The sequence below is a fragment of the Pagrus pagrus genome (assembly GCF_965226575.1).
Source record: "Pagrus pagrus genome assembly, chromosome: 24".
Lineage (NCBI taxonomy): Eukaryota > Metazoa > Chordata > Actinopteri > Spariformes > Sparidae > Pagrus > Pagrus pagrus.
In genome coordinates this window covers 2,392,208-2,418,468 of record NC_140206.1, presented here as the reverse complement: position 1 = coordinate 2,418,468, position 26,261 = coordinate 2,392,208, and the positions used below count along the sequence as shown (strand labels likewise).

The window sequence follows — 26,261 nt, the reverse complement described above, 5'->3', positions numbered from 1 at the left end:
CTAGCCAACATTCAGTGTGTAGCTAGCTAACATTAGCTGCAGTCTGTAGCTAGCTAACACGTAACACTCACACAGAAACATGATGAAAGCAGCTAATTCAACATCCTGCTGCACGACTGCTGACTCAGACCAGAAGGAGACGCACGTTACGCCTGTTTTAAAGTCTTTACAGCGGCTGCCTGTTAAAGTCCTTCTGTGAGTCACCAGCTTCATGCTGACGACTGTCAAATACAACAAGTGCAGAACAAAGTGAAGCGATGTCTCAGTTTTAATGTGCAGAACAGAATCATTGATGACGAGGAAACCATCAATCTTTACAATCAGTTTGAATCATTTTGTACAAAGTTCACTGATGAATTTATTACAAGAAGCTGAAAGATTGATGTGACTGTGATCCTGTACAGACTCAACTGTTCAGCACTGACAATGTTTCTGTGACAGGAGGAGACTCTGCAGACTAAACACCACACAGACACACTGAGGAGGAACCAGAACTGGACCTGAAGAGCCCAAATCCAGGATAAAGAGGTTCAGTGAATGTGGTGCTGAAGGTGTGGAGGCGGATCAGTGAGTCAGAGGAGACTCTGTAGAAGGACAGAGTGCCAGCAGGACAGTCCACATACACTGCTACTCTACCAGAGGAGGAGGAGGAGGAGGAGGAGGAGGAGGAGGAGGAGATGGATGTTCTTCTGTTATTGTGCCAGACAGAGTAACGACCATCAAAGCACCACAGACTCCAGGACTGATCATTCCATCCAAACAAACAGTCTTCACTGCCTCCTCTCCTTCTGATTCTTCTGTAACTCACTGATATAGAAACATTTCCTCTCCACTCGACCTCCCAGTAACAGCGACCAGTCAGACCAGTTCTACACAGCAGCTGAGGACACCAGGTCTCAAACCTCTCTGGATGATCAGGATATGACTGATCCTCCTCCACACGTGTCATCTTCCTGTTGTTGTCAGACAGTTTGATGTCTCTGCTGACTGTGTTTGTGTCGACTGTGAGCTCACAGGAATCTGATGGAGAGAAAAAGAAACAACACAGCTGCAGTTATTAATGTATCATCAGTGTGGTGATGACATCACAGATGTGACTGAGTGATGTCACAGTGTGAAGCTGAATCAAAGTAAAAACACACTCACACTTCCTCAGACCTGGTGTCAACCATCGGACTCCAGCAGGCTCCACCCTGAAAGGAGGAGGGGGGTCAGAGCAGCACATCCTCTTTCAGCATGCAGACATGGACATGACATGACTCATACACAGAAACACAATATGTCCATCAGGCCTGCTTCTCCCTGTTCTCCTGAACCTCTTCACCTCTGCCACTCTCCTCACACACTGAGAGCCACAGGATGTTGGTGTGTGTGAAAGAGGACGACAACATGTGAGGACACACACAAACCTCTTTTTGGATTCATGACTTCATCTTTATGTTATTGGATGTTGCTGCTGTTTCCTGTGGGCGACCTTACGCTTGCTGTCTGATCCAATGTCAGCTTGTGCTCATGTTTGTATATTACAGGACTTTTGGATTTGGACGTCAGAACTTTTGAGGTCAGATTCCTGTTTGAAGCTTCCCGGGCTTTTCTGAATCTCACCTGCACAGTCAGCTTTTTGTTCTCGCTGTGTTTCTGCTGCTTTATTAAGGGACAACAAGCCCAAGACGACATGAGGAGAACTCTACATGTTATTAACCATATTCTACAAAAGAAGAACTGTGCAGCCTTAATAAGCCTCGATGCAGAAAAGGCTTCTGATAGCGTAAGTTGGACTTTTCTATATCAGGTACTTGAAAAACTCGCACTTAATGACAAAGCTGTCAGACGTATTAAAACACTTTACCAAAACCCGACCGCAAGGACAAGAATAAACGGCAGTCTGACTGAGAGCACAGCTTCAGGACCATCTACTAGACAGGGCTGCTGTCTCTCTCCAACCTTGTTTGCAGTCTTCATAGAGCCCCTGAGATCTTAAAGGAGTAGAGGTCGGGGGAGAGGAACACACCATTGGACTTTTTGCTGATGATGTGGTCTGTTTTTTAGAGGACCCAGACACATGCATCCCCATACTAATCAACCAACCAGAGATGTTTGGCTTTTGTTCTGGATACAAGCTTAAATTGACCAAAACACAGATCCTAACATTCAACTACTCCCCATCCAAAATCATACAACAAAAACACAATCTGAACTGGAGAGCAACAACAATGAAATATCTTGGGGTCACTTTAACACAAAACACTGATGATTTATATGAAGCTAATTACGTCAAACTGGAGAAGGAAATTAAGAGCAACTTGGACAGGTGGGCTATCCTTCCATCAGACATCGGTTCACGAATAGAGACCATAAAAATGAGCGTTCTACCCCGACTTCTTTACCTGTTTCAGTCACTACCCATTGAGATACCCGAAAAACAATTCAGACTGTGGGACAAAACCATTTCCAGGTTTATATGGAATGGTCACAGACCGAGAATCAATCTGAAACATTACAGATTGGAAAGGATAAGGGGGGTTTGGCACTGCCAAACCTTCAGGGATATTTTCATGCTGCACAAGTTAGACATGTAATCTGTTGGTGTGACAAAGATTATGTAGCCAAATGGAAGAATTTAGAAAAATCTGCCGTGTTGGAGAAGCTGTGGAGATGTAAATGTGAACCATTCACACGTGTTCTGGCCTAAGGTCGCAAAATTTTGGGAAGATGTTCATTTAGTTGTGGGCAGAGTTTTGGGTTATGGTGCATCCAAGTCTTGTACATTATTATATCTTGGCGTCATTACGGGAAACGTTGTGTTGAAAGATGATAGATACATATTGAAAATTATGTGAGTAGCCTGTAAAAAGGCAATTACAAGAAAATGGTACAAGACAGACCCCGTCACAGGAAGACTGGATGGAAGTTATGGACGAAATACATATTATGGAACAACTGACTTATAAAATAAGGACTCAAGAGGATCAATGCTGCCGGAAGTGGGAGAAATGGACTGAATACATAAAAACGACAGGACCAGGACCTTCACACTGACATTAAAAAAGGATCAAACTGTAGAAGCATGGTGATCCATCCTGTTCTTTTTCAGATCTTTGTTTTTTATTTGTCCCCCCCACCCCCCGTTAGTTATTTGAAAGCTTTTATTTTGAAGCAGCTAAATCAGGAAACACTGGATTTCCACCAGCAGAACCTGAACACGAGTCCAGAACAGCTGAAAGTGAAGCTGAGTCAGCAGCTACGAGCCGGGCTGAAGTACATTACAACAGCATTAAACCAGAGGTCCACCAGCTACTGTAGAGAGCTGCAGCTCTGCACAGGTCACATATCATGTTAATCAACGGAGCAGATGATTGATCACTGAATGTTTTCTTTTCTTTTGTCATTTGATTTTGCTGACGGTGCAAAACACCGAAGCTTTCCTGCCCCTGCAGGCTGTTATAATGAGAACTACCCAAAACAGTCCAAACTCAGCTGGAGCAGCAGTTTCCTCATGACAGGAGCCAAGACGGCACCACTGACCCATCTTGAATTCATCTATGCACTGCTGCTGTTATGGTGATGTGACGGGAATGTTCCACCTTGTGTCATCTAGGGGTTTCACCGAATAATCGAATATTCGAATATTTGACTATCAAAACCATTATTCGACGCTGTGCGTGATAGTCGAGTATTCGTCTTTTCCTTGTTTTTCTTTTTTTCAAAAGCCCGGTGCTGTAATAAAGCGGTACCGCAGATATGCAGCTGGGGGCATGTGAGACAAGTGCAGTGTGTGTGTGTGTGTGTGTGTGTGTGCGTGTGAGTGATGTCAACACGCCAAGGAAAATGGCGCCAAGCAGCAGACAGGAGACGAAAAAAGAGAGAAAGGAGACTGAAAGTAAAATGGCTGAGGCGGCTCTCAATACTCGCCTGCAAGTGTCCAAGGTCTGGAAATACTTTACCAAAACAGATAAACCGTTAGCTGCAATATATGTAAGGCTACTCTAAAGTACCATGGCAGTACGTCTAACCATTTGAAGCTACACCCGGCCGGGGCTAGCGGCAGCAGCGGCAACGTTAGCGGAGAGAAGCACCAACAACAGACAACAATGAGAGACTTCTCCACACGCCAGATATCCGACCAAAGAAAAAGGAAAATAACTGGTCTGTTGGTGAATTTCATCGTGAAGGATATGCGACCGCTTGCTGCGGTGTCTGGAAATGGCTTTAAGGACATTATCCATTTTTTCGAGCCGGGTTACGTTGTCCCGTCCCATAGGACACTGTGGAGCAACATCACACACCAGTATGATGAATTGCGAGCGAAATTAGCAACTGAAATGAAAGATCAGAGTGTTTCACTCACTACGGACCTATGGACATCTCCAACCATGGAGGCATACATCACGGTGACAGCGCATTATCTCACCGACACCTGGGAGCTGAAGGCAAAAGTCCTCCGCACCTGCGCAATGCCAGAGCGGCACACCGCTGTTAACATTGCTCAGGGACTGACGGACACAATCAGTCAGTGGGGCCTGACGGTGTTCTACGTTATACATGACAATGCTAGCAGCATGACACTGGCGATGAGTCTGTGTGAAGATTTCAACCACGACCTCGGCTGCACTGGACACACATTACAGTTGGCGATAAAGGCGGGGCTGGATTTAGCTGAAGTGGCAAAAACCACAGATGCGGCGAGGCGTGTGGTCAGCCACTTTCGCCACTCGGCTGTGGCAACGAGTGCTCTGACGCAGCGACAGGCCCAGCTTAATATGAAAGAGAAAAGGCTCCAGAACGACGCTGGAATTCTACCTTTACAATGCTGGAGCGACTTAACGAGCAGCGCATCCCTGTCCAAGCCGTACTCGAAGATGAGACTGTCACTAAATCCACCGCCAGAAAAGCCCCGTCAATGAGAGCCTCGCAATGGGAACTAATCCAGCAGCTACTGCCTGTGCTGAGACCGCTGGCAAAGGCAACTACGATCATGTGTGGGGAAATGCACGTCGGGCTCTCATTTATCTACCCCGTTATCCTCAAACTGGTGAATGTGGTGCTTAAAGTTGAAGAGTCGGATGTAACAGCAACTCGCAACTTTAAGAACACGGTACTAAAACAGCTGAAAACCAGGTTCAAGTTGGACACTGAGGACGACTTGGCGGGATCGGTTCCTATCACTGCCTGCATCCTGGATCCCAGATTTAAAGATCTCTGATTCCTTCCAGAGAACACCAGAGCGGAGGTTAAAAGCCACCTGATTCAGCTACTGCGAGATGTACCTGTAGCTACAGGTAAATATTATTTATTAATTTGAGAGAGAGAGAGATACTGTGGTGTGCGTGCGTATGTGAGGTCACGTCCGTGCTTTAATATATTTGCAAAATTGAAAATAGCTAAACTTAAATTCACTGAAACCCTGGACTCAAACACGACCGGCACTCTGGCTGTGATTTTATTTGCAGGTGCCGATGACGCCACAGCAGACAGCGACGTGGGCAAAATCGGAGAGGAGCCCAGGAGTAAAAAAACAAGACTGGAAAGTGATTACGACGAACTACACCAGTAAAAAAAAAAGGGCTGGCAGCACCCGTCCAGAGGATGTTGAAGAATATTTCCATCTGCCCCGCATCTCCACCACGAGCAACCCCCTGGAGTGGTGGGCCCGCAAAGAGAAGCAGTTCCCCCGCCTGGCAAAGCTGGCCAGAATCTACCTGGCTGTCCCCGCTTCAAGCACCCCAAGTGAGAGAGTTTTCTCCCTGGCTGGGAACACGATTACCCGTCAGAGAGCAAGTTTGCACCCAGCTCATGTGGATGCCCTTGTTTTCTTGAACGCAAACCAGGAGCGCAAGAATTGGATTATTAAAGAGGAGGACTTTGACGAGAGCGAATAACTGTTAAGCAGGCACAGGCTGATAGCCCACTGGATTACAGTATGTTGCTTTTTTTTTTGCACTTTTCGTTATGACGTTGCACAGTGGTGGTGAGTAGGCTAAGTTTTGTTTAACACATTTAAAGCCTATATTTTCTGTTAATTCTGAATATCAATTTGGATAAAATGTGTTATTTCACTAAACAACATCTGTAAACTTTATGTAACCTGTGGACATTTTTATGTTTAATAGCGAGATTGCTACATTTGTTTCACAATTTACATGCAATGTTGATCTTAAAGGATAACTACTGTTTTTTACAACCTGGACCTTATTTCTAGCATAAAATATGATCATTTACTCACCCAGATAACTTTGGTGTCATTTGAAGTCGTTCGGACGAAATTAGATCCAGTGTAGCGCCGATATGTCCATATAATGCGAGTGACGGGGCACCGACACACAGCCTCTATATAACACATTATCTGCCACAAAACTAGTTCATTTCAGCAATATTTTGTCATGATACGCTTGTGCTATTCCCCTCTGAGTCCGGGCTTGTCTGTTATCAACATCCGGGGTCAAACTAGCAGTAGCAGCTACAGGTAAACAAGCCGGCTGTCACGGGTGCGCGCGCAGCTCAGAGACGACATCTTCCAGGTCAGAGGTAGTAGATCAACCTACAGACCCCGGATGTTGATAACAGGCAAGAGGCAGACTCAGAGGGGAATAGCACGAGTGTATCATAACAAAATATTGGTGAAATGAACTAGTTTCATGGCAGATAATGCTCATAGAGGCTGCGCTTCGGTGCCCCGATCACTCGCATTATTTGGATATAGCGGCGATCCACTGGATCTAATTTCGTCCGAACGACACCAAATGACACCAAAGTTATCTGGGTGAGTAAATGATCGTATTTTATGCTAGAAATAAGGTCCAGGTTGTAAAAACGGTATTTATGTGTTTTCATGGTCATTAAGAGAGGCAAACTCAGTGAGGAGGGTTAGGTCTGGCAGCAGCGGTGCCGAATGGATAAAAAAAACAAACAAACAAACAAACAAAAAAAACAGGCGAATATTTGACTATTAGTCGACTTTTGGGAAGTATTCGTCGAATACTAAAATGCAGTATTCGTCAATGCCCTAGTGTCATCTAACGTTGTTATTGGACTGTTTTATATCTTCTGTTCACTTTAAACTGACGCCACAGACAGTTGTTACAGTCTGTAAATGTTTCACACTGAGGCACAGACACACTGTCAGTGATGATCTAGGATGCAGTTACTCCAGTGTTGATAAAGATCCATGTCAGAACCATTTTAAGTTCAAAGTCAAGCACTTTGGCAGAAACACTGATTCTCCAGTTCAGGGAAAGAGTTTCTATGACATTCAGTGATTCAATTCATTTATGTGTCACAGAAATCTTTTGAATTTGAGGTTCAGTATTTTCTGACCAGACGTCTGACACAGAGGGTCTATTGTTATTATTAATATCATAACACAGCAGTGACGTGGTGGAAATTAGATTTAATGTTAATGTTTTGATAACCCTCTGCAATCAGTGTGGAGTATGAAGGAGTTTGGATGACGGTTCATCCAGCAGCAAAACCAGAGGCCAACAAATCAAACAGGCACATTTTGAACAGGCACTAAACTAGTCTGAAAAAAGAGGTGTAACTTTAGTGTTTGTGCCAAGACTCTCCTGGTCGCTGATCTTCATCTCTTCTTCTCATCTTCCTCTCTTCACTTGTAACTCTTGGCTTCGTGCCATGCTGCCTTTTCTCCTGAACTGAACTGAACAACTGGAGGTGGAGTAAACGAAGCAGACCTCCCGACACTGAACCATCTACAGTGGAGATACAGAGTCTCACACTGACTGTCTGTGGCTGCAGCAGGACTCTTCATACCTGAGAGTGTCCAGTCTCCAGCCTGGATCCTCCAGTCGAGCAGACAGCAGCTTCACTCCTGAGTCTCCTGGATGATTGTAGCTCAGGTCCAGCTCTCTCAGATGGGAGGGGTTGGAGTCCAGAGCTGAGGCCAGAGAAGTACAGCCTTCCTCTGTGATCAGACAGCCTGACAGCCTGCAGACACACAAAACAACACACATCACAGATCAGCTGAGGGTCCTGATGATTCAGTGCACATCTGTGTTTAAGGGTTTAACGTTTATTATATTCATCATCTTAGTTTTCACTAATTTACTAATCAGCACTGAACACAGAGTATAACTGAAGCTGATGGAAATGCCATTAGTTTTGCAAATACTTGGTCATGAACAAAAATATTGTACAGTTTAAAATGATGACCTGATGATGGAGGATCACCAAAGTAATTACAGTTCATCCTGAGGGGAGCATGAATGTCTGAACCAAACCTCATGACAATCCATCCAATGGTTGTTGAGATATGTAAGTCGGGACCAAAGTGCAGAATAGACTCACAGACCCACATTTTATATATATATATAAATAGATTAGTGGTGTCATTGGGTTTGTATCATTACTTTGATGAGTGAAGGATCTGTTAAGTTGTCAGACTGTGAACACTATCAGAACATCACACTCCTGTCCACGCAGGTCGTCTCGCCTGTGTTTTGGCTGTGTAACTACCTCTGTTGGAGGATCAGAGGTGGAATGAAACTGTCCCCCCATTCCACCTTAGTAACTTTTACACCTACAGGAAGCTAAAGCACGCTCACCTCCCTCACCACCTGCTGACCAACTTCTATCGGTCAGCGATAGAAAGCCTCCTGACCTACTGCTGCACGGTGTGGTTCTCCAGCTGCACAACACAGGACAGGAAGGACCTGCAGCGGGTGGTGAGGGCAGCTGAGCGTGTCATCGGGACGACACTACCCCCTCTCAGAGACATTTACACTGGCCGACTCCAAAAGAAGGCCAGCTGTATTGTTAAGGACCCCACTCACCCCGGACATTACCTGTTCCCCCCCCTGCCCTCTGGGAAGAGATATAGATCCATCAGATCTAGAACAAACAGACTGAAGAACTGTTTCTTCCCACAGGCAGTGAAATGCACAACCCCCCCTTCACCCCTCACTCTCTAAAGACTTCACACCAGTGCAATTACCCTCCACTACCACCCCTCACACACATACTCACTTGTGTACATATTACCTACATACTTGAATCTTGTGTCTATTTATCTTGTTGTATATTTTACTATTTTTATCTATTTTGTTTGGAAATGTTGAGTCTCTTAAATAAATTGAATAATATTAAGAGTATGATCAAGACCTGCTCCAATTGTAATGTTACATGAAATAATGAAATAAAATAATGAATCCTGACCCGAGAGTTTCAAGGACACAGTGTGAACTCTTCAGTTCAGCAGAAAGTAGCTTCAGTCCTGAATCCTGCAGGTTGTTGTTACTCAGGTCCAGCTCTCTCAGACTAGAGGACTGGGAGCTGAGAACTGAGGACAGAGCTTCACAGCTTCTCTCTGAGAGGTTACAGCCACTCAGTCTGGAGAGAAAAAAAAGAAGACAGAAAACATGGTAAATGTTGAGTTTTGGTGATGCAGTATCAGGTTTTCTCAAACTTTTCTTCCAGTGGTTGTAAATAAAAGTAATCTCTTGCTCCATTGCTGTTCAGTTCTAAGCATGTTGTCAACGTGACAATAAATGAAGATTGAATTGAGAATAAACAGACATCCAGGTATCAAAGTCATATGATGTCAAACATAAATGAGGTTCTCCATCCTCATTGTTCGTGCTGCGCAGGAGATGACTTAATGAAAGGTACATTGAAAGAAAACAAGTTTGATAGCAAAAGAAATCTACCAGAAATATATAAATGATTTCACAACAAACGGTAACATGATCTGACCTCAAACTTTCCAAATTGCAGTGTGAACTCTTCAGTTCAGCAGAAAGTAGCTTCACTCCTGAATCCTGCAGGTTGTTGTTACTCAGGTCCAGCTCTCTCAGACTAGAGGACTGGGAGCTGAGAACTGAGGACAGAGCTTCACAGCTTCTCTCTGAGAGGTTACAGCCACTCAGTCTGGAGAGAAAAACAAGAAGACAGAAAACATGGTAAATGTTGAGTTTTGCTGATGCAGTATCAGGGTTTCTCAAACTTTTCTTCTGGTGGTTGTAAATAAAACATTGGGCCTAAAGTCCATTTCTCCCCACCATTGTAGCAGTCCACAGGATGGACCCACCAGAGTAGGACCGTCTCTGTGCTCGAGACCTCCTGATTTACAAATCAAGCACTGGATACCAACAAGCTCCCCCATGTGGCTCAAAGGTGTACTGCAGATAGAGATCTTAAATTAAAGACTATGAACAAAAGTCTACAAATATATTTGGCAACCCAAATAAAATCCTCTCTGGGAATGACTGGTATATATAATCTCTTGCTCCAGTGCTGTTCAGTTCTAAGTATGTTGTCAATGTGGCAATAAATGAAGATTGAATTGAGAATGAGCAGACATCCAGTTATCAAAGTCATATGATGTCAAACATAAATGAGGTTCTCCCTCCTCATTGTTCATGTTGTGCAGGAGCTGAATTAATGAAAGGAACATTAAAAGAAGAAAAAGTTTGATAGCAAAAGAAATCTACCAGAAATACATAAATGATTTTACAATAAACAGTTACATGATCTGACCTCAAACTTTCCAAATTGCAGTGTGGAAGCAGAAGCTTCACTCCTGAATCCTGCAGGTCGTTGTTCCTCAGGTCCAGCTCTCTCAGACTAGAGGACTTGGAGCTGAGAACTGAGGACAGAGCTTCACAGCTCCTCTCTGAGAGGTTACAGCCACTCAGCCTGGAGAGAAAAAAAGAAGACAGAAAACATGGTAAATGTTGAGTTTTGGTGATGCAGTATCAGGTTTTCCAAAACTTTTATTCCGGTGACGCATAAAAAAAAAAAAAAAAAAGTATTTATTGGCCTTTTCATAGCTTCATATTAGGAGGATTATTTATATAGGACATTTTTTCATCTACGTATCATTGCAAAAATCAGGCCCATCCTGTCTCAAAAAGACGCAGAAAAGCTAGTCCATGCATTTGTTACTTCCAGGCTGGACTATTGTAATTCTCTATTATCAGGCTGCCCTAACAAGTCTCTAAAGAGTCTCCAGCTGGTCCAGAATGCTGCAGCACGTGTACTGACAGGAACTAAGAAAAGAGATCATATTACTCCTGTATTGGCCTCTCTGCACTGGCTCCCTGTAAAATCAAGAATAGAGTTTAAAATCCTTCTCCTCACTTACAAAGCTGTCAATGGTCAGGCACCATCATATCTCCAGGAGCTCATACTACCCTATCACCCAACGAGAGCATTACGCTCCCAGAACGCAGGATTACTTGTAGTTCCTAAAGTCTCCAAAAGCAGAATGGGAGCCAGAGCCTTCAGCTATCAAGCTCCTCTTCTGTGGAACCATCTTCCTGTTTTGGTCCGGGAGGCGGACACCCTCTCTACCTTTAAGAGTAGACTTAAGACCTTCCTCTTCGATAGAGCTTATAGTTAGGGCTGGTCCAGGACAGGCCCAGGCCTGTCCTGGACCAGCTCTTAGTTATGCTGCTATAGGCCTAGTCCGGGGGACAATGACACACTGAGCTTCTCTCTCCTCCCCTCTCCTCTCCTCTCCATCTGTATACATTATGCCTGTATACATGCCCCATCTCTGCATGTCACTGACTTCACTTCTTCCCCGGAGTCCTTGTGCTTTCTAGTCCTACAGGCTCTCATGGATCCTGGCCGCGCCCGGGTCGTGGATCGTGGATGCGCCTACTGCTATGGCCCTGCCTGATCGTGGATGCGCCCACTGCTGTGGCCCTGCCTGATCGTGGATGCGCCTACTGCCATGGCCCTGCCTGATCATGGATGCGCCTACTGCCATGGCCCTGCCTGACACCCACCACTACTGTCGCTAATATTAGTCATATCTCTGTTACATACGTTCCACTACTATTATCGTACTGCATTGCTACATACTATCCTTACCGTTAACCACTACTACTGTTATCACTAGTAATCACATTTCCATGTGCATTTCATTGTTGTTGCTGTGATGCCTCTTTATGTGCTTTCATTCCTGTCAACCATCCATTATAATTGAATACATTGTGATCTCATTGATCTGCTCTGTACATGCGACATCTATTGCACGTCTGTCCGTCCTGGGAGAGGGATCCCTCCTCTGTGGCTCTCCCTGAGGTTTCTTCCGCATTTTTTTTCCCTGTTAAAAGGGCTTTTTTTTGGGGGGCAAGTTTTTCCTCACTCGTATCGAGGGTCGAAGGACAGAGGCTGTCGTCTCTGTACAGATTGTAAAGCCCTCTGAGGCAAACTGTGATTTGTGAATTTGGGCTATACAAATCAAATTTGATTTGATTTGATTTGACAGCTCACAGATATGACAGGAAATGGAGATGAGAGAGGGGGGATGACATGCAGCAAAGGACCAGAGGTCAAACTTGAAACCTGGGCTGCTGCAGTGAAGACAAAGCCTCTGTACATGGGACGCATGCTCCACCAACTGAGCTACAGGAGGACCCCAGGGGGTCCCACTTTTTAAAGATGATAACAATGCGACCCAATTCACAATAGGCCTAATAAACTTGAAAAGAGCAGATCTGTGCATAAAATACCATTCCAAACTATTTATCCACGTCCACTTATATTGTCTTCAATACACCAGCCATTTCAAAAGAGATGAATCTAAATATGTCTAAATGTTTTGTCACATGATCACTGTAAGTCCTACAAGCAAGTGGGCGTTTTAGCTGTGAGTCAGTGAAATGATGAACTCAATCAGGATGTGTGTCTCAGTGTGACGCTGTCCATCTCACTGAGATGGAGCAGAGATGGACTGATAGACAGACAGATGGAACATGTCACTTCATAGGGTTTCTTGACCTGCTGCTTTTTGCGGTTGTGAATAAAACATTGGGCCTAAAGTCCATTTCTCCCCACCATTGTAGCAGTCCACAGGATGGACCCACCAGAGTAGGACCGTCTCTGTGCTCGAGACCTCCTGATTTACAAATCAAGCACTGGATACCAACAAGCTCCCCCATGTGGCTCAAAGGTGTACTGCAGATAGAGATCTAGAATTAAAGACTATGAACGAAAGTCTGCAAATATATTTGGCAACCCAAATAAAATCCTCTCTGGGAATGACTGGTATATATAATCTCTTGATCCACTGCTGTTCAGTCCAAAGTATGTTGTCAGCGTGACAATGAATGAAGATTGAATTGAGAATAAACAGACAGCCAGGGATCAAAGTCATATGATATCAAACATAAATGAGGTTCTCCATCCTCATTGTTCTTGTTGTGCAGGAGCTGAATTAATGAAAGGTACATTGAAAGAAAACAAGTTTGATAGCAAAACAATCTACCAGAAATATATAAATGATTTCACAACAAACAGTAACATGATCTGACCTCAAACTTTCCAGATTGCAGTGTGGACTCTTCAGTCCAGCCAACAGCTCCTCCACTCCTGAATCCTGCAGGTTGTTGTTACTCAGGTCCAGCTCTCTCAGACTAGAGGACTGGGAGCTGAGAACTGAGGACAGAGCTTCACAGCTTCTCTCTGAGAGGTTACAGCCACTCAGTCTGGATAAAGAATAATGAGCAGAACAAAAAAATTATTTCTATTTGGGTCAATAACAGCACATTTACTGCATTCTGAAGAAACTTCTCCACACTTACAGAGCTTTGTTGGAGGCTTTGACCACTGGCAGCAGCCTCAGAAGAGCCTCCTCTGAAGCAGAGAATTTCTTCAGGTCAAACACATCCAGATCTTCTTCTGATGACAGTAAGATGAAGACCAGAGCTGACCACTGAGCAGGAGACAGTTTATCTGTGGAGAGACGTCCTGATGTCAGGGACTGTTGGATCTCCTCCACTAGAGAACGATCGTTCAGTTCATTCAGACAGTGGAACAGATTGATGCTTCTCTCTGGAGACAGATTCTCACTGATCTTCTTCTTCATGTACTGGACTGTTTTCTGATTGGCCTGTGAGCTACTTCCTGTCTGTGTCTGCAGACCTCGGAGGAGATTCTGATTGGTCTGCAGTGAAAGACCCAGGAGGAAGCGGAGGAACAAGTCCAGGTGTCCATTTTGACTCTGTAAGGCCTCGTCCACAGCACTCTGGTAGAGACGTGTTGATTTGCCTCTGACCACTTTAGACAACCAGGATGCTGATTGCTCTTCTACTGACATCAGATTGACTCCAGAGTTGATGAACGTCAGATGGACATGAAGAGCAGCCAGAAACTCCTGAACACTCAGATGGACGAAGCAGAACACCTTGTCCTGGTACAGTCCTCTCTCCTCTTTAAAGATCTGTGTGAACACTCCTGAGTACACTGAGGCTGCTCTGATATCGATGCCACACTTTGTCAGGTCTGATTCATAGAAGATCAGGTTGCCGCTCTGCAGCTGATCAAAAGCCAGTTTTCCCAGAGACTCAATCATCTTCCTGCTCTCTGGAGTCCAGTGTGGATCTGTCTCAACTCCTCCATCATACTTGACCTTCTTCACTTTGGCCTGAACCACCAGGAAGTGGATGTACATCTCAGTCAGGGTCTTGGGCAGCTCTCCTCCCTCTCTGGTCTTCAACACATCCTCCAGAACTGTGGCAGTGATCCAGCAGAAGACTGGGATGTGGCACATGATGTGGAGGCTTCGTGATGTCTTGATGTGGGAGATGATTCTGCTGGCCTGCTCCTCATCTCTGAATCTCTTCTTGAAGTACTCCTCCTTCTGTGGGTCGGTGAACCCTCTGACCTCTGTCACCATGTCAACACACTCAGGAGGGATCTGATTGGCTGCTGCAGGTCGTGTGGTTATCCAGAGGCGAGCAGAGGGAAGCAGTTTCCCCCTGATGAGGTTTGTCAGCAGCACATCCACTGAGGTGGACTCTGTAACATCAGTCAGGATCTCAGCGTTGTGGAAGTCCAGAGGAAGTCGACACTCATCCAGACCGTCAAAGATGAACACAACCTGGAACTCTTCAAAGCTGCAGATTTCTTTGGTTTCAGTGAAGAAGTGATGAACAAGCTCCACCAAGCTGAACTTTTTCCCCTTCAGCACATTCAGCTCTCTGAAGGTGAATGGAAATGTGAACTGTATGTCCTGGTTGGCTTTGTCTTCAGCCCAGTCCAGAGTGAACTTCTGTGTTAAGACTGTTTTCCCGATGCCAGCGACTCCCTTTGTCATCACTGTTCTGATAGGTTCATCTCTTCCAGGTGAGGCTTTAAAGACGTCTTCTCGTCTGACTGTTGTTTCTGGTCTGTCTGGTTTCCTGGATGCTGTTTCAATCTGTCTGACCTCATGTTCATCATTGACCTCTGCAGTCCCTCCCTCTGTGATGTAGAGCTCTGTGTAGATCTGATTCAGAAGGGTTGGGTTTCCTGCTTTAGCGATCCCCTCAAACACACACTGGAACTTCTTCTGAAGGTCAGATTTGAGTTTACGCTGACAAACTCCAGAATGACTTCCTGAATAAATACACAACAAACAAGATCATTAAGTTATTTTTAAAGAAAATATGACAATTTCCTTCCACTAAAGATTGCATATATAAACAGATTTTCCATCATCATCATCATCATCAGACTTCAGTAAACGTCTCATTGATCCATCAAGTTAAATCTTTAGAGAAATCCTCTTACTGCTCTGCAGACAGTCAGCCAGCTCCTCCTGCTTCATTCTCCTCAGGAAGTGAAGTGTGATCTTCAGAAATGCCTCTCTGCTGCTCCTCCTCTGCTCTTCATCCTCACCATCCAACACCTCCTCATCCTCCCTCTGACTCTCTAAGCATTCTGGGTAATCTGAACTCAGAACCTTCTGGACCTTCTTCAGCTCGTTCCTCACAAAAGTGACAATGTTCTCCTCCAGCAGCTGGAACAGAACATTATGTGAATGAGAACATTTAACATCATGGAGCCAAACATCAGATCCATGTTGGACAGATTCACCACTGGTCTGTAAAGTGCAGCATGGAGATTATTGTGAACAGACTGGATGTAAAAGTAGTTGTTGTTCATGTACAGACCATAAATATGGAGTCCAGGGGTGTTTGATGCTGCTGGGCAGACGGACCTCTGGGAACCTCTGAGCTCTCCTGGTCGACTCTGTGGAGGAATCATGAAGAATCAGCCTCATTATGTCTGTCCACTCAGAGACAAACACAAGCTGAAGGTCCTTTGAGTTAAAGTGTTGATGACATCATTGAATCAGATGGTTTCCGCTGACATCAAAGTGTTGGTCGTGCTGCTGATCCCACTGTGAACCAACAGTCAGTCAGTTTACTGGGTTGGTTCAGCAGCTTGTCTGGTTTAGTCCCTCCAGCTCTTGACCCCTAAAATACTGTGGACAGCAACACACAGCTAACACAAGCTAGTTGGATGCTAACTGTTCAGTGCAAAGTGGTGAAGAGTCTCAATAAACTTGTATTCAGTTGAGAGTCCAACATTGGGAAATGAATAAATGATTAATTATTTATTTTACGAAAATAAAAAAGGGCCTCAGGCCAAACTTGATTTTGATATTTAATTTGTCTGATTTGTGTGACCCGAAAGTTACTTATTGACTTTTTCGTGCGTTGCTTTTGGGTGATTATCGACACAACGGCCACACTGGAACCTACAGAATCGACTGCATTCACTGGAGAAAACAAATAGATAGAAACCCCAACACCCTGTGAGGAGAAACTAGAAGACAAAAACTGCCAAGTGGGGATTTTTGGGTGAAAGGCACCGGGGGTGGGCATTGAGCGACCAGGAGGCAGAGCTGAAGAGCAAACCATGTCTGGAGAGCAAAGCAGGTCCAGGGGGCAACAAGGAAGCTGAGGCAAAAGGCAAAGCAGGTCAGGAGGGCGCCAGAAACCAGTGGAGGTCTGCCTGGGCATCAGCAGGGGTGGATGACACAGTATCAGGAAGGCAAGCGAACAAAGGCAGGCAGAGAAATATCCAAAGGCAAAGCAGATAAAACAAAACAGAAATGCACAAGTGTAAAACTAAACAAACCAGGGAGACACGAGGAGAACAGGTGAGACATGCAGGAGCAAAACGGATGCACCAACGAACAGTGAGGGGAAAACACTGGAAAAACATGGGCGCTCGCTGCAAACAGGTGTTTGAAAGCAAAGTCTGAACTTCTCATCAACTACAGCAGCTGATTTAACAGTTGAGGACACTTTAAGAAAAGACAGGAGGAGTCGGCTGCTAACACAAACTGTCAGAGACTGAGACTGAGCTCAGATCAACGACAAACTGTTTTACTGCACGTTTCACAAACAAACACGATATGAAGTCAAACATGACGAAGAGGTTAAAAGTAATTGTTCACTGTGTGCACCGTCGTACTGCTGTGATGAACTCATGAGACACAGGTGTACACTAGGGATGGTAAGATTCACCGATTCGTATCGGTACATCGGTATGAACATTTAAGATGCGGTTGCATTGATGACAAAAGTGTGCATCGGTTAAAAATCCGGATGAACAGCAGGCTTGAAATCAGAGGCGGTCAGAGAGAAAGTAAGCACGGATGAAGAAGAGATACACTCGCCGGTCACTTACAAGTCTGGTGTTTGGGGACACTTCAGCTTTTATAAAAGAGATGGTCAGCTTGAGAAAACTAATGCCATCTGTAAAATGTGCCGTGCCGCGATTAAACACACAGGGAGCACAACCAATCTAAGCTCTCACCTGAAGCAGCGACATGGCGTTAATGTGACAGAGAGGTCCCCTCGGCTCCAGCGGTCAGCACCAGCGGAGCAGCTGCTGCTAACACAATGACTGGTGAGCAAAGTAGCCGTATCCCAACTTTGTTTCAAGCCCCACTGGCTAGCAATTCGGTTCGTTCGACCAAAATAACAGACGCCATCTCATTCTTTAATTTGCAAAGACATCCAGCCCTACAGTGTAACTGAGAACGAGGGGTTCCTATACCTACTCGAAGTCTTGGAGCCGAGGTATCACATACCCAACAGGAAAGTGTCCACAGACAGGAAAGTCCCGGTCATGTACGACAAAGTAAGACTACACTGTGGGCACCCTGGGTTATATACAGTAGGTAGCAGGGTAGGTGCAGGACCATGATGCACCTGGGTGGGCCTGTAGTTTCTTACCAGAGCAGGAGAGGCTGCAGGATTTGCAACAGGAAGAGGAACTTTGTTTGGACATTGAACTTGTGTTGCCTGCGTACAATACGAGCCCACAGCAGCAGCAGCTCTTTGTTAGCAGCTAGCATCTGTTAGCCTGAATAAAATCACCAAGTTACATTCAACCAGTCATCAGACAAATGTTAAACTGGCATCAGGAGATGAAGACTGGTTCTACTCCAAAATCGGTGACTGGGAAAAATAGAAGTAAATGTGCTGAGTAGATGGCTCTGTTCTCTCAGGTATGAGAACTATTTGTTTTTATGATTTTATTTTAACTGTTTATGGACTCTAAGATACGTATCCAAGGAAAAGGCTTATTGATCGGTCATTTAAACATTTGCAGCTTAAAGGATAACTACTGTTTTTTACAACCTGGACCTTATTTCTGGCAAAATATATGGTCATTTACTCACCCAGATAACTTTGGTGTCATTCGGCGTCGTTCGGATGAAATTAGATCCAGTGTAGCGGCGATATATCCATATAATGGGAGAGACGGGGCAGCGACACACAGCCTCTATAACGCATTATCTGCCACGAAACTAGTTAATTTCATCAATATTTTGTTATGAAATGCTAGCGCTATTCCCCTCACGATACAGAATTAGCTATTGATGGATATACATTATATCGAAAAGACCAAAATCCATTTGGAGGAGGCGTAGCTTTTTATATCCAGAATCACATTCCTGTAAAATGTCCTGTTTAATGTTGCATGACATGGAGGCACTGTGGGTTCAGGTTCATCTGCCACAAACCAAACCATTAGTTATAGGATGCTGTTACAGACCGCCGAGTGCGGATATGAAATATTTTGACAGTATCTGTAGAACTCTGGATAAAGCTTGTGATGAAAACCGTGAATTATACTTTGTTGGTGATTTAAATGTGGATTGGTCATCTCAGTGCCCTCTTAAGAAGAGCTTCTTGCTGTAGCTAGTGCTTGTAATCTAACTAAAACTATTACACTAGCAACTAGAATCAACAAAAATACATAAAAATGGACGATCATCATCTAAATGTATAGATCTCTTTTTTACTAATAGTCCTGAACAGTGCTCTAAAGCAGTGTCAGTTGTGCTTGGTTTTAGCGATCACAATTTAATTGCACTAAAAAGGAAAACAAAGGTTCCCAAAACAGCTGGTAGGATTATATATAAAAGAGCATATAAGCACTTTCAGAAGGAGCATTTTGTGGAGGACGTAAAGAACACTAACTGGTCAACTGTGTGCAATGAGGAGGACCCGGATTCAGATATGGATTTAGCCATACAGCACTCTCTTGGATGATCAGTTATCTATCTGAGAGATCACAGAGAGTCTTTTTTAATGGTAGCCTTTCAGACTCTAAGAAGATTAGCTGTGGAGTTCCACAAGGGAGCTGCCTTGGCCCTTTACTCTACTCTATTTACACAAACGATCTACCGCTTGCAATACAAAATTCCACTGTGGTTATGTACGCGAATGATACAACTCTGTACAGCACTGCTTCAACCATAAATGAACTAGAAACCATGGAGAATCAGGATCTAGAGAGAGTATCTAGCTGGGTGAAAAATAACAAACTGGTCCTAAACATCTCTAAAACAAAATGTATTCTTTTTGGCTCGAGAAGTATGCTTATTGGTGACCCACAGCTACATCTATCAATATCAGGTACGGCAATAGAGCAGGTCAAGAAAACTAAGCTACTTGATGTCATGCTGGACGAACAGTTGTCATGGTCTGATCACATTGATAGTACTGTGTCCAAAATGGGAAGAGGCCTAGCATCGATTAGAAAATGCTCTCATTATTTGTCATCCTCTATGATTAGTCAGGTAATACAGTCCTTGGTTTTCTGTCATCTGCAATACTGTTCTGTTATATGGTCTGCAGCAGCTAAGAAAGAAATACATAAATTGCAACTGGTTCAAAACAGAGCTGCCAGACTGGCACTTCACTGCTCAACACGTACAAATATAGCTGATATGCACTTCTGACTTTCCTGGTTCACAGTTGAAGTTAAACTCAGCTACGACATTCTGGTCTTTTTTAGAAACATCATATTTAATCAGACACCTGCATATTTTCTTAACCAATTAATGAAGACTAGAGACAGACATAACCATTACACCAGAAATCTGGTTACCTGATACTTCCAACTCCGAGAACTAATCTACTCAAACACTCTGTGATCTATCGTTCAATAATGTCCTGGAACTCTTTACCTCCTCATATATCTCACTCACAAAACAATTATTAACAATTCATTAATATATGATATATATTAATTATGATGTTTTTGATATATTGTGGTAGTATGCATGTATAAATTGATGTGTGTGCGTATGTACATGTGTATTGTTGTTGTTATTGTTGTTTTTATTATAAGTGTTTATTATATGTGAAGTGCAGTTATGATTGGAAGGTATGACTGTATGTATTGATGTCTGGGTACATCATTGATGTTACACTGTACTATGCACCCTATGGACCCCAGGAAATTTAGTGGTCGCCAAGGCGGCAGCTAATGGGGATCCATCTAATAAACAATAAACAATACTGGGCCGCTTCACATGTGACAATATAAATGTACGTAAAGAAGAACGATGCTGAAAAAAACAAGTTTAAACAAATTTCGCTGAATAAACAACATAAAACATGAACCAGTCATATTTTCATGTTATTAACAGCTCACCTCTTTACAGCAGGAGGTTGTTGTCCTTTAAAATCAATGAGACGACCTATTGACCGGTCACTCTTGAAGGAAACACAGCTGGGTTCAGGTCCAGTTCCAGGTCCAGGTCCACTAGAGGCTGGTCTCCTGTTGGAGAGAGAAGACGACCACCACAGATGTTAATTGACTTTCTAGTCTTCAGACACAGAAGCTTGTGTCCATAAAATAGTGGAGAACATGAGGAATAAACCTCAGAGAATATTGGACCAAACTAATTCAATAAAGTGAAATGAAGAGTTGAAGACTGGTTCTGTTGGGCCGCTTTCTAAAGTGACAATATAAATTTAAGTGAAGAAGAACGAAGCTGAAAATAAACATCAGGTTTCAAAAAACATCTTTCTCCACAGTTAAAGCACGAATCAGTCACATATTAATGTTATTAACAGCTCACCTCTTTACAGCAGGAGGTTGTTGTCCTTTAAAATCAATGAGACGACCTATTGACCGGTCACTCTTGAAGGACACACAGCTGGGCTCAGCTCCAGCTCCAGGTCCAGGTCCAGGTCCAGCTCCAGGTCCAGGTCCAGGTCCAGGTCCAGGGGTTTTAGAGGGAGGGCCTCCCTCCTCTCTGTCCTCACACTGATTCATGCTGCTCAACTCACACACACTTTCATCTGGAGAGGAAACACAAATCATTCATCTGCACATCAACTGAAATCAGCCTTTCCATCATGTCTCCTGTCAGAACATCAGCTGCTCCTCCACTGATTGGCTGCTTCATATCAGTGTCACATGAATGCTGCACTTCTACTGTCAGTCCACTAGATGGTGTCATGGAGCCATCAGACCGGAAGTGAGTCGTCTGCTCTGAACACCAGTTTAACCAGCGAGACACGACTGGACTCACTGTTCTAGAAACACCAGTAACAGTGGAGGAAAGTACATTTACTCGAGTACTACACGGAACTACAATCCTGAGGTACTTCAGTCACGTGTTTCCACTTCATGCAGCTGGTGCTGAGGGCTCAGTCTGTATGATGACGTCATAGTAAATGGTGGGCCACATTCCTGTGTTTGGACTCATGTGAACCTCCAGGATAACATGTATCTGATCATTATGAACAAGAACCTGAACACCAACATATTATAAGTCACATCAGCTGCAGTCAGCAGCAGCAGGGAGAGGAGGAGGGACAGGAAGTCCCCAGACTCCCTTGAAAAATCGCTCCATTTTGTGAGTTGTTGAGTTAAGAGGACCTTTATAAACTGTGTGAAACGCTGTCGATGACAAATTCTGAATGGTTCGGGCCTTCTTGTAAGTTCGGCCCATGTTACAGCCTCGTTTTAGGGGGTGCTGCAGCCCCCTCAGCACCTCCAGCTCCCGCATCCAGGCGAACAGCTGCTCTGCAGCCGCGTTCAGTGCGTCAGACAGCGGGAGAGCGGCGGCTCGTCTCGGCCTCCTCCACAGGCTGATTCAGGCAGGAAAAGCTGCCTTCAGTCATCAGTAAGTGGAGCTACACACTGACAACCACTCTGTGCTCACATACTGACCAACTAACTCCACTTCTACTCTCATTTCACACACAAAATGGCGGAGAGCCGCTGTGAGCGGTTCCCTCTGAGGTGACTTTATGAAGTTTGTTCAGTCTGAACGAGGATTTCTGCTGTTTTTAGCGCAACAAGCGGACAAAAGTGAACAGAGACAAGATGCGCAGAGTCATTAAAGTGTGAAACATCTCAAATGTCCGTTAAATTACCTTTAGACGGAGAGAAGAAGCTGCTGCGACACGAGGAGCAGTGAAAGTGAAAGTTAACTTAAACCGGAAACAGCTGGGGGGGGGGGGGCACAAACATATCCATGGACGCAGTGACGTCACTGTAACAATACGTTGGTCGTTATAAAGTGCCCAAAGGAAACGAGTCAGGAGGTTTAAATGATCGATGACGTTGATCAGCTGTTCCTCCTGTTGATGTTCAGACACATGATTTCTGCTGCTGGAGGATCGATGCAGGTGATGTCATCAATATTTCCCTCATTAAGGTATTTGTCCCCTCTCATCCCACCAGGTATTGATCAGGATGATGACACACACACACACACGCAGCTCCTCAGTGTAATATCAGTGTATTTGTTCACATGCATCAAACAGAGTTGTTGGTGGGACAGATGGTTGTGAGACGGCGGGTCAGAGGGTCCAGCAGCAGAGGACCACCTCCCTGTCCCTCAGGGGGACGAGTGCCACTGTTGGACCTGTCAGGCCCTGGTCCACCTGGATCTTAAAGGGAGACCACACTTGGATTGTTTTCTTCTCAGCCCGATAAGAGATAATAATAGTGGTGATTTTGATTGTTATTATTATTGTTATTATTATTATTATTATTATTATTATTATTATGATTATTATAAGTAGTAGTCCAGGGCTCCGTTTCACAAAGCAGGTTCAACAAACTCTGAGTCTAACCTTGAACTCTGAGTTGATCTACTCTGAGATAGAAACTCTGAGTTTTCGGTTCCAGAACAGCTGATTTGAGTTTGATCAACTCGGAGTAGTTTCACCTGGAGTTCAGCGCGTGCGCCACAAGTATAAAAAGACAGCGTCAATGGAGCCCCGATTGGACGAGTCACCATGGCAACGGGGAAGAGGAGGGCTACGTTTTTTAAAAAATTTTTATTAATGCGCTCATACGGTGAGTTTGAGCACGTTTTTAGAAGGAAGTGTAAGCAGCTTAAGATGAAACATAAAAACATTGTTCAAACAGGTGAGACCTCAGCATAATCTCACGGGGGACCTCATTTAATCATGTTTTACATTGTAAAGTGAATATTAAGTGGCTGTTTGACTGTAGTTGTTTTATCTCCAACATAATGCTGTTTTCACACACATACATGTCTTCTCATCTATATCATGTTCTGCTGAATAATTAAGCCTGTTTAAACTAACACAGACTTACTCAGCCAACAGAAAGAAAGCAGATGCTGCTGGTGGCGCAGCACCGCACCTCTAACAGAGGAGCAGCTGGCCCTAAGCCAGAGTTTAGGAAGGCCAGTGGCTGAGCTCATCCTCTGAGCTCACCCCCAAGACACAAGTGCTTTTACAAAATGTAATATGCCTAGACCTATATATGTATTTTAAGCCTATTCATAAAAATATGTATTTCCCTTTCATGACTTTTCTTTACTTTTGTAAAGTGCTCTGCATCTCCGACGTTGTATAAAAAACTCCCATTTGCAAAAAACCGCAGCGCAACACACAACATCTGCTGGATGTGAGAGCAGGACTTCGGTTGGTAATGTTGGGAATGTAAGGACGGATCAGGTTGTGTATGTAAATGATGGACTGTGACGTGAAACGGTACCGCTCAAAAAGGTCTGGAAATGCAAGAACATCTATGCGCGGTCTGATGATCATCTCCATCCTCTGCGCAGTAATGCTGCACCTTCATCCACGGATCATTATCAAAAGGACATGGGAGTGAAAACAGTCGCCACCTAATATAACTTCTAATGTCGCCTACTGACTGATTTTTGCAATGATTTTCTCAAAAAACAGGCGGCAGAACTATATTACACCACTAAACCTGCTTTGTGAAACGGACCCTGGGTTCTTACAGCTTTTGTCTTTCATGTTTTTTAGCAGCTGCATGTAAAATCTGGTTTCTGGTTTAAATTCATGAAAATGTGTTTTGTTGATGACCATTTGCATTTATGGATGTAATATTGTCCTTGTAAAATAAACAGATTGAACAAAAACAATTCCTTTCCCTTCAGTTTTCTCACCATAAGTGAGAATTATATCTTTTTTCTAGTTTAAGCTCTGCCGCTCCTTCTTCTTCTTCTCTTCTCCACCTCGCCTGCACACCGGTCTGCTCGCTGCCCAGGAACCTTATTAATCTGCCGCGGTGAGTTGGGCGTTTGTTCTGCTGGGTCACGTCAGCTGGAAGGATTGTAACACCAGAGGCTTCATTCACATGAACGTTTGAGTCGGTGTCCGTGTGCGTGCGTGTGTGCGTGTGTGTGTGTGTTTGGTAATTAGGCGCAGCCAGGATGTCTAAAAAAAGAAGAGTGGACATAAGAGACTTCTTTAGAAGTCACAGTGTCAGTTCCACCATCCTGCAACTGGCTCCCAATAAAGCAGCATGTCCACTTCAAGGTCCTCCTCATCAATTACACAGCTCTCAGTGTCTCAGTGTCTTTGAGTTGTACTGAAAGTGCTGATGAATCAAATGAATTATTATTATTATTGTTATTATTATTATTACAACTGTAGAGCCTCAACAATGCAAAGATTTTAAAAAGCTTATATTTAATACCAAAGAGAGAAACTTATTTTCATGTATTATTTTTATGTTGAAAGGCAGCAAGTGTTTAAAAAACACCAACAATGAAAGATTTAGAGAAAAACTCAATGAAACCTCAGATTACAAATGAGATTTTATATCCAAACTCATGATTATTGTGAAACTAAGGAGGAGATGAAGAAGAGGCTGGAGGAGGTGTAGGAGGAGAAGCTGGAGGAGATGGAGGAGATGTAGGAGGAGAAGCTGGAGGAGGTAGAGGAGGAGAGGCTGGAGGAGATGGAGGAGAAGAGGCTGGAGGAGATGGAGGAGGTAGAGGAGGAGAAGCTGGAGGAGGTAGAGGAGGAGAAGCTGGAGGAGGTAGAGGAGGAGAAGCTGGAGGAGATGTAGGAGGAGAAGCTGGAGAAGCTGGAGGAGGTAGAGGAGGAGAAGCTGGAGGAGAAGCTGGAGGAGGTAGAGGAGGAGAAGCTGGAGGAGATGTAGGAGGAGAAGCTGGAGGAGGTAGAGGAGGAGAAGCTGGAGGAGATGTAGGAGGAGAAGCTGGAGAAGCTGGAGGAGGTAGAGGAGGAGAAGCTGGAGGAGAAGCTGGAGGAGGTAGAGGAGGAGAAGCTGGAGGAGATGTAGGAGGAGAAGCTGGAGGAGATGGAGGAGGAGAGGCTGGAGGAGATGGAGGAGGAGAGGCTGGAGGAAATGGAGGAGAAGAGGCTGGAGGAAATGGAGGAGAAGCTGGAGGAGATGTAGGAGGAGAAGCTGGAGGAGGTAGAGGAGGAGAAGCTGGAGGAGATGTAGGAGGAGAAGCTGGAGGAGGTAGAGGAGGAGAAGCTGGAGGAGATGGAGGAGGAGAAGCTGGAGGAGGTAGAGGAGGAGAAGCTGGAGGAGATGGAGGAGGAGAAGCTGGAGGAGATGGAGGAGGAGAAGCTGGAGGAGGTAGAGGAGGAGAGGCTGGAGGAGATGTAGGAGGAGAAGCTGGAGGAGATGGAGGAGGAGAGGCTGGAGGAAATGGAGGAGAAGAGGCTGGAGGAGGTAGAGGAGAAGCTGGAGGAGATGTAGGAGGAGAGGCTGGAGGAGGTAGAGGAGGAGAAGCTGGAGGAGATGTAGGAGGAGAGGCTGGAGGAGATGTAGGAGGAGGTAGAGGAGGAGAAGCTGGAGGAGGTAGAGGAGGAGAAGCTGGAGGAGATGGAGGAGGAGAAGCTGGAGGAGGAGAAGATGGAGGAGATGTAGGAGGAGAGGCTGGAGGAGATGGAGGAGAAGCTGGAGGAGATGGAGGAGGAGAAGCTGGAGGAGATGTAGGAGGA

At 44.6% G+C, this 26,261-nt stretch overlaps 2 protein-coding genes across 2 annotated transcripts in view; both read right to left on the bottom strand.

Annotated features, from left to right (window-relative positions):
• LOC311252955 (uncharacterized protein) overlaps positions 1 to 26,261 on the bottom strand; it is a 290,895-nt gene that overhangs the window by 191,759 nt on the left and 72,875 nt on the right. The window lies entirely within an intron of this gene.
• Positions 256 to 22,473, bottom strand: LOC311253456 (uncharacterized protein). The gene is made up of 11 exons (XM_084347455.1): positions 21,122 to 22,473; positions 15,897 to 15,975; positions 15,514 to 15,742; positions 13,545 to 15,339; positions 13,275 to 13,448; positions 10,489 to 10,647; positions 9,706 to 9,879; positions 9,169 to 9,342; positions 7,768 to 7,941; positions 1,147 to 1,193; positions 256 to 1,020 (listed from the first exon to the last, which is right to left on the bottom strand). Exons 1-11 carry the CDS (start codon positions 21,364 to 21,366, stop codon positions 458 to 460), a joined length of 3,813 nt encoding a protein of 1,270 aa, XP_084203581.1. The 5' UTR covers positions 21,367 to 22,473; the 3' UTR covers positions 256 to 457.

Excerpts from the sequence above, each read along its gene's own strand:
- LOC311253456 (XM_084347455.1), bottom strand. The coding sequence starts at position 21,366 with ATGATTTGTGTTTCCTCTCCAGATGAAAGTGTGTGTGAGTTGAGCAGC. Across the intron at positions 15,976-21,121 it reads CAACCTCCTGCTGTAAAGAG|AGTCGACCAGGAGAGCTCAG; the intron begins GTGAGCTGTTAA and ends ATTCCTCCACAG. Across the intron at positions 15,340-15,513 it reads GGCTGACTGTCTGCAGAGCA|GAAGTCATTCTGGAGTTTGT; the intron begins GTAAGAGGATTT and ends GTATTTATTCAG.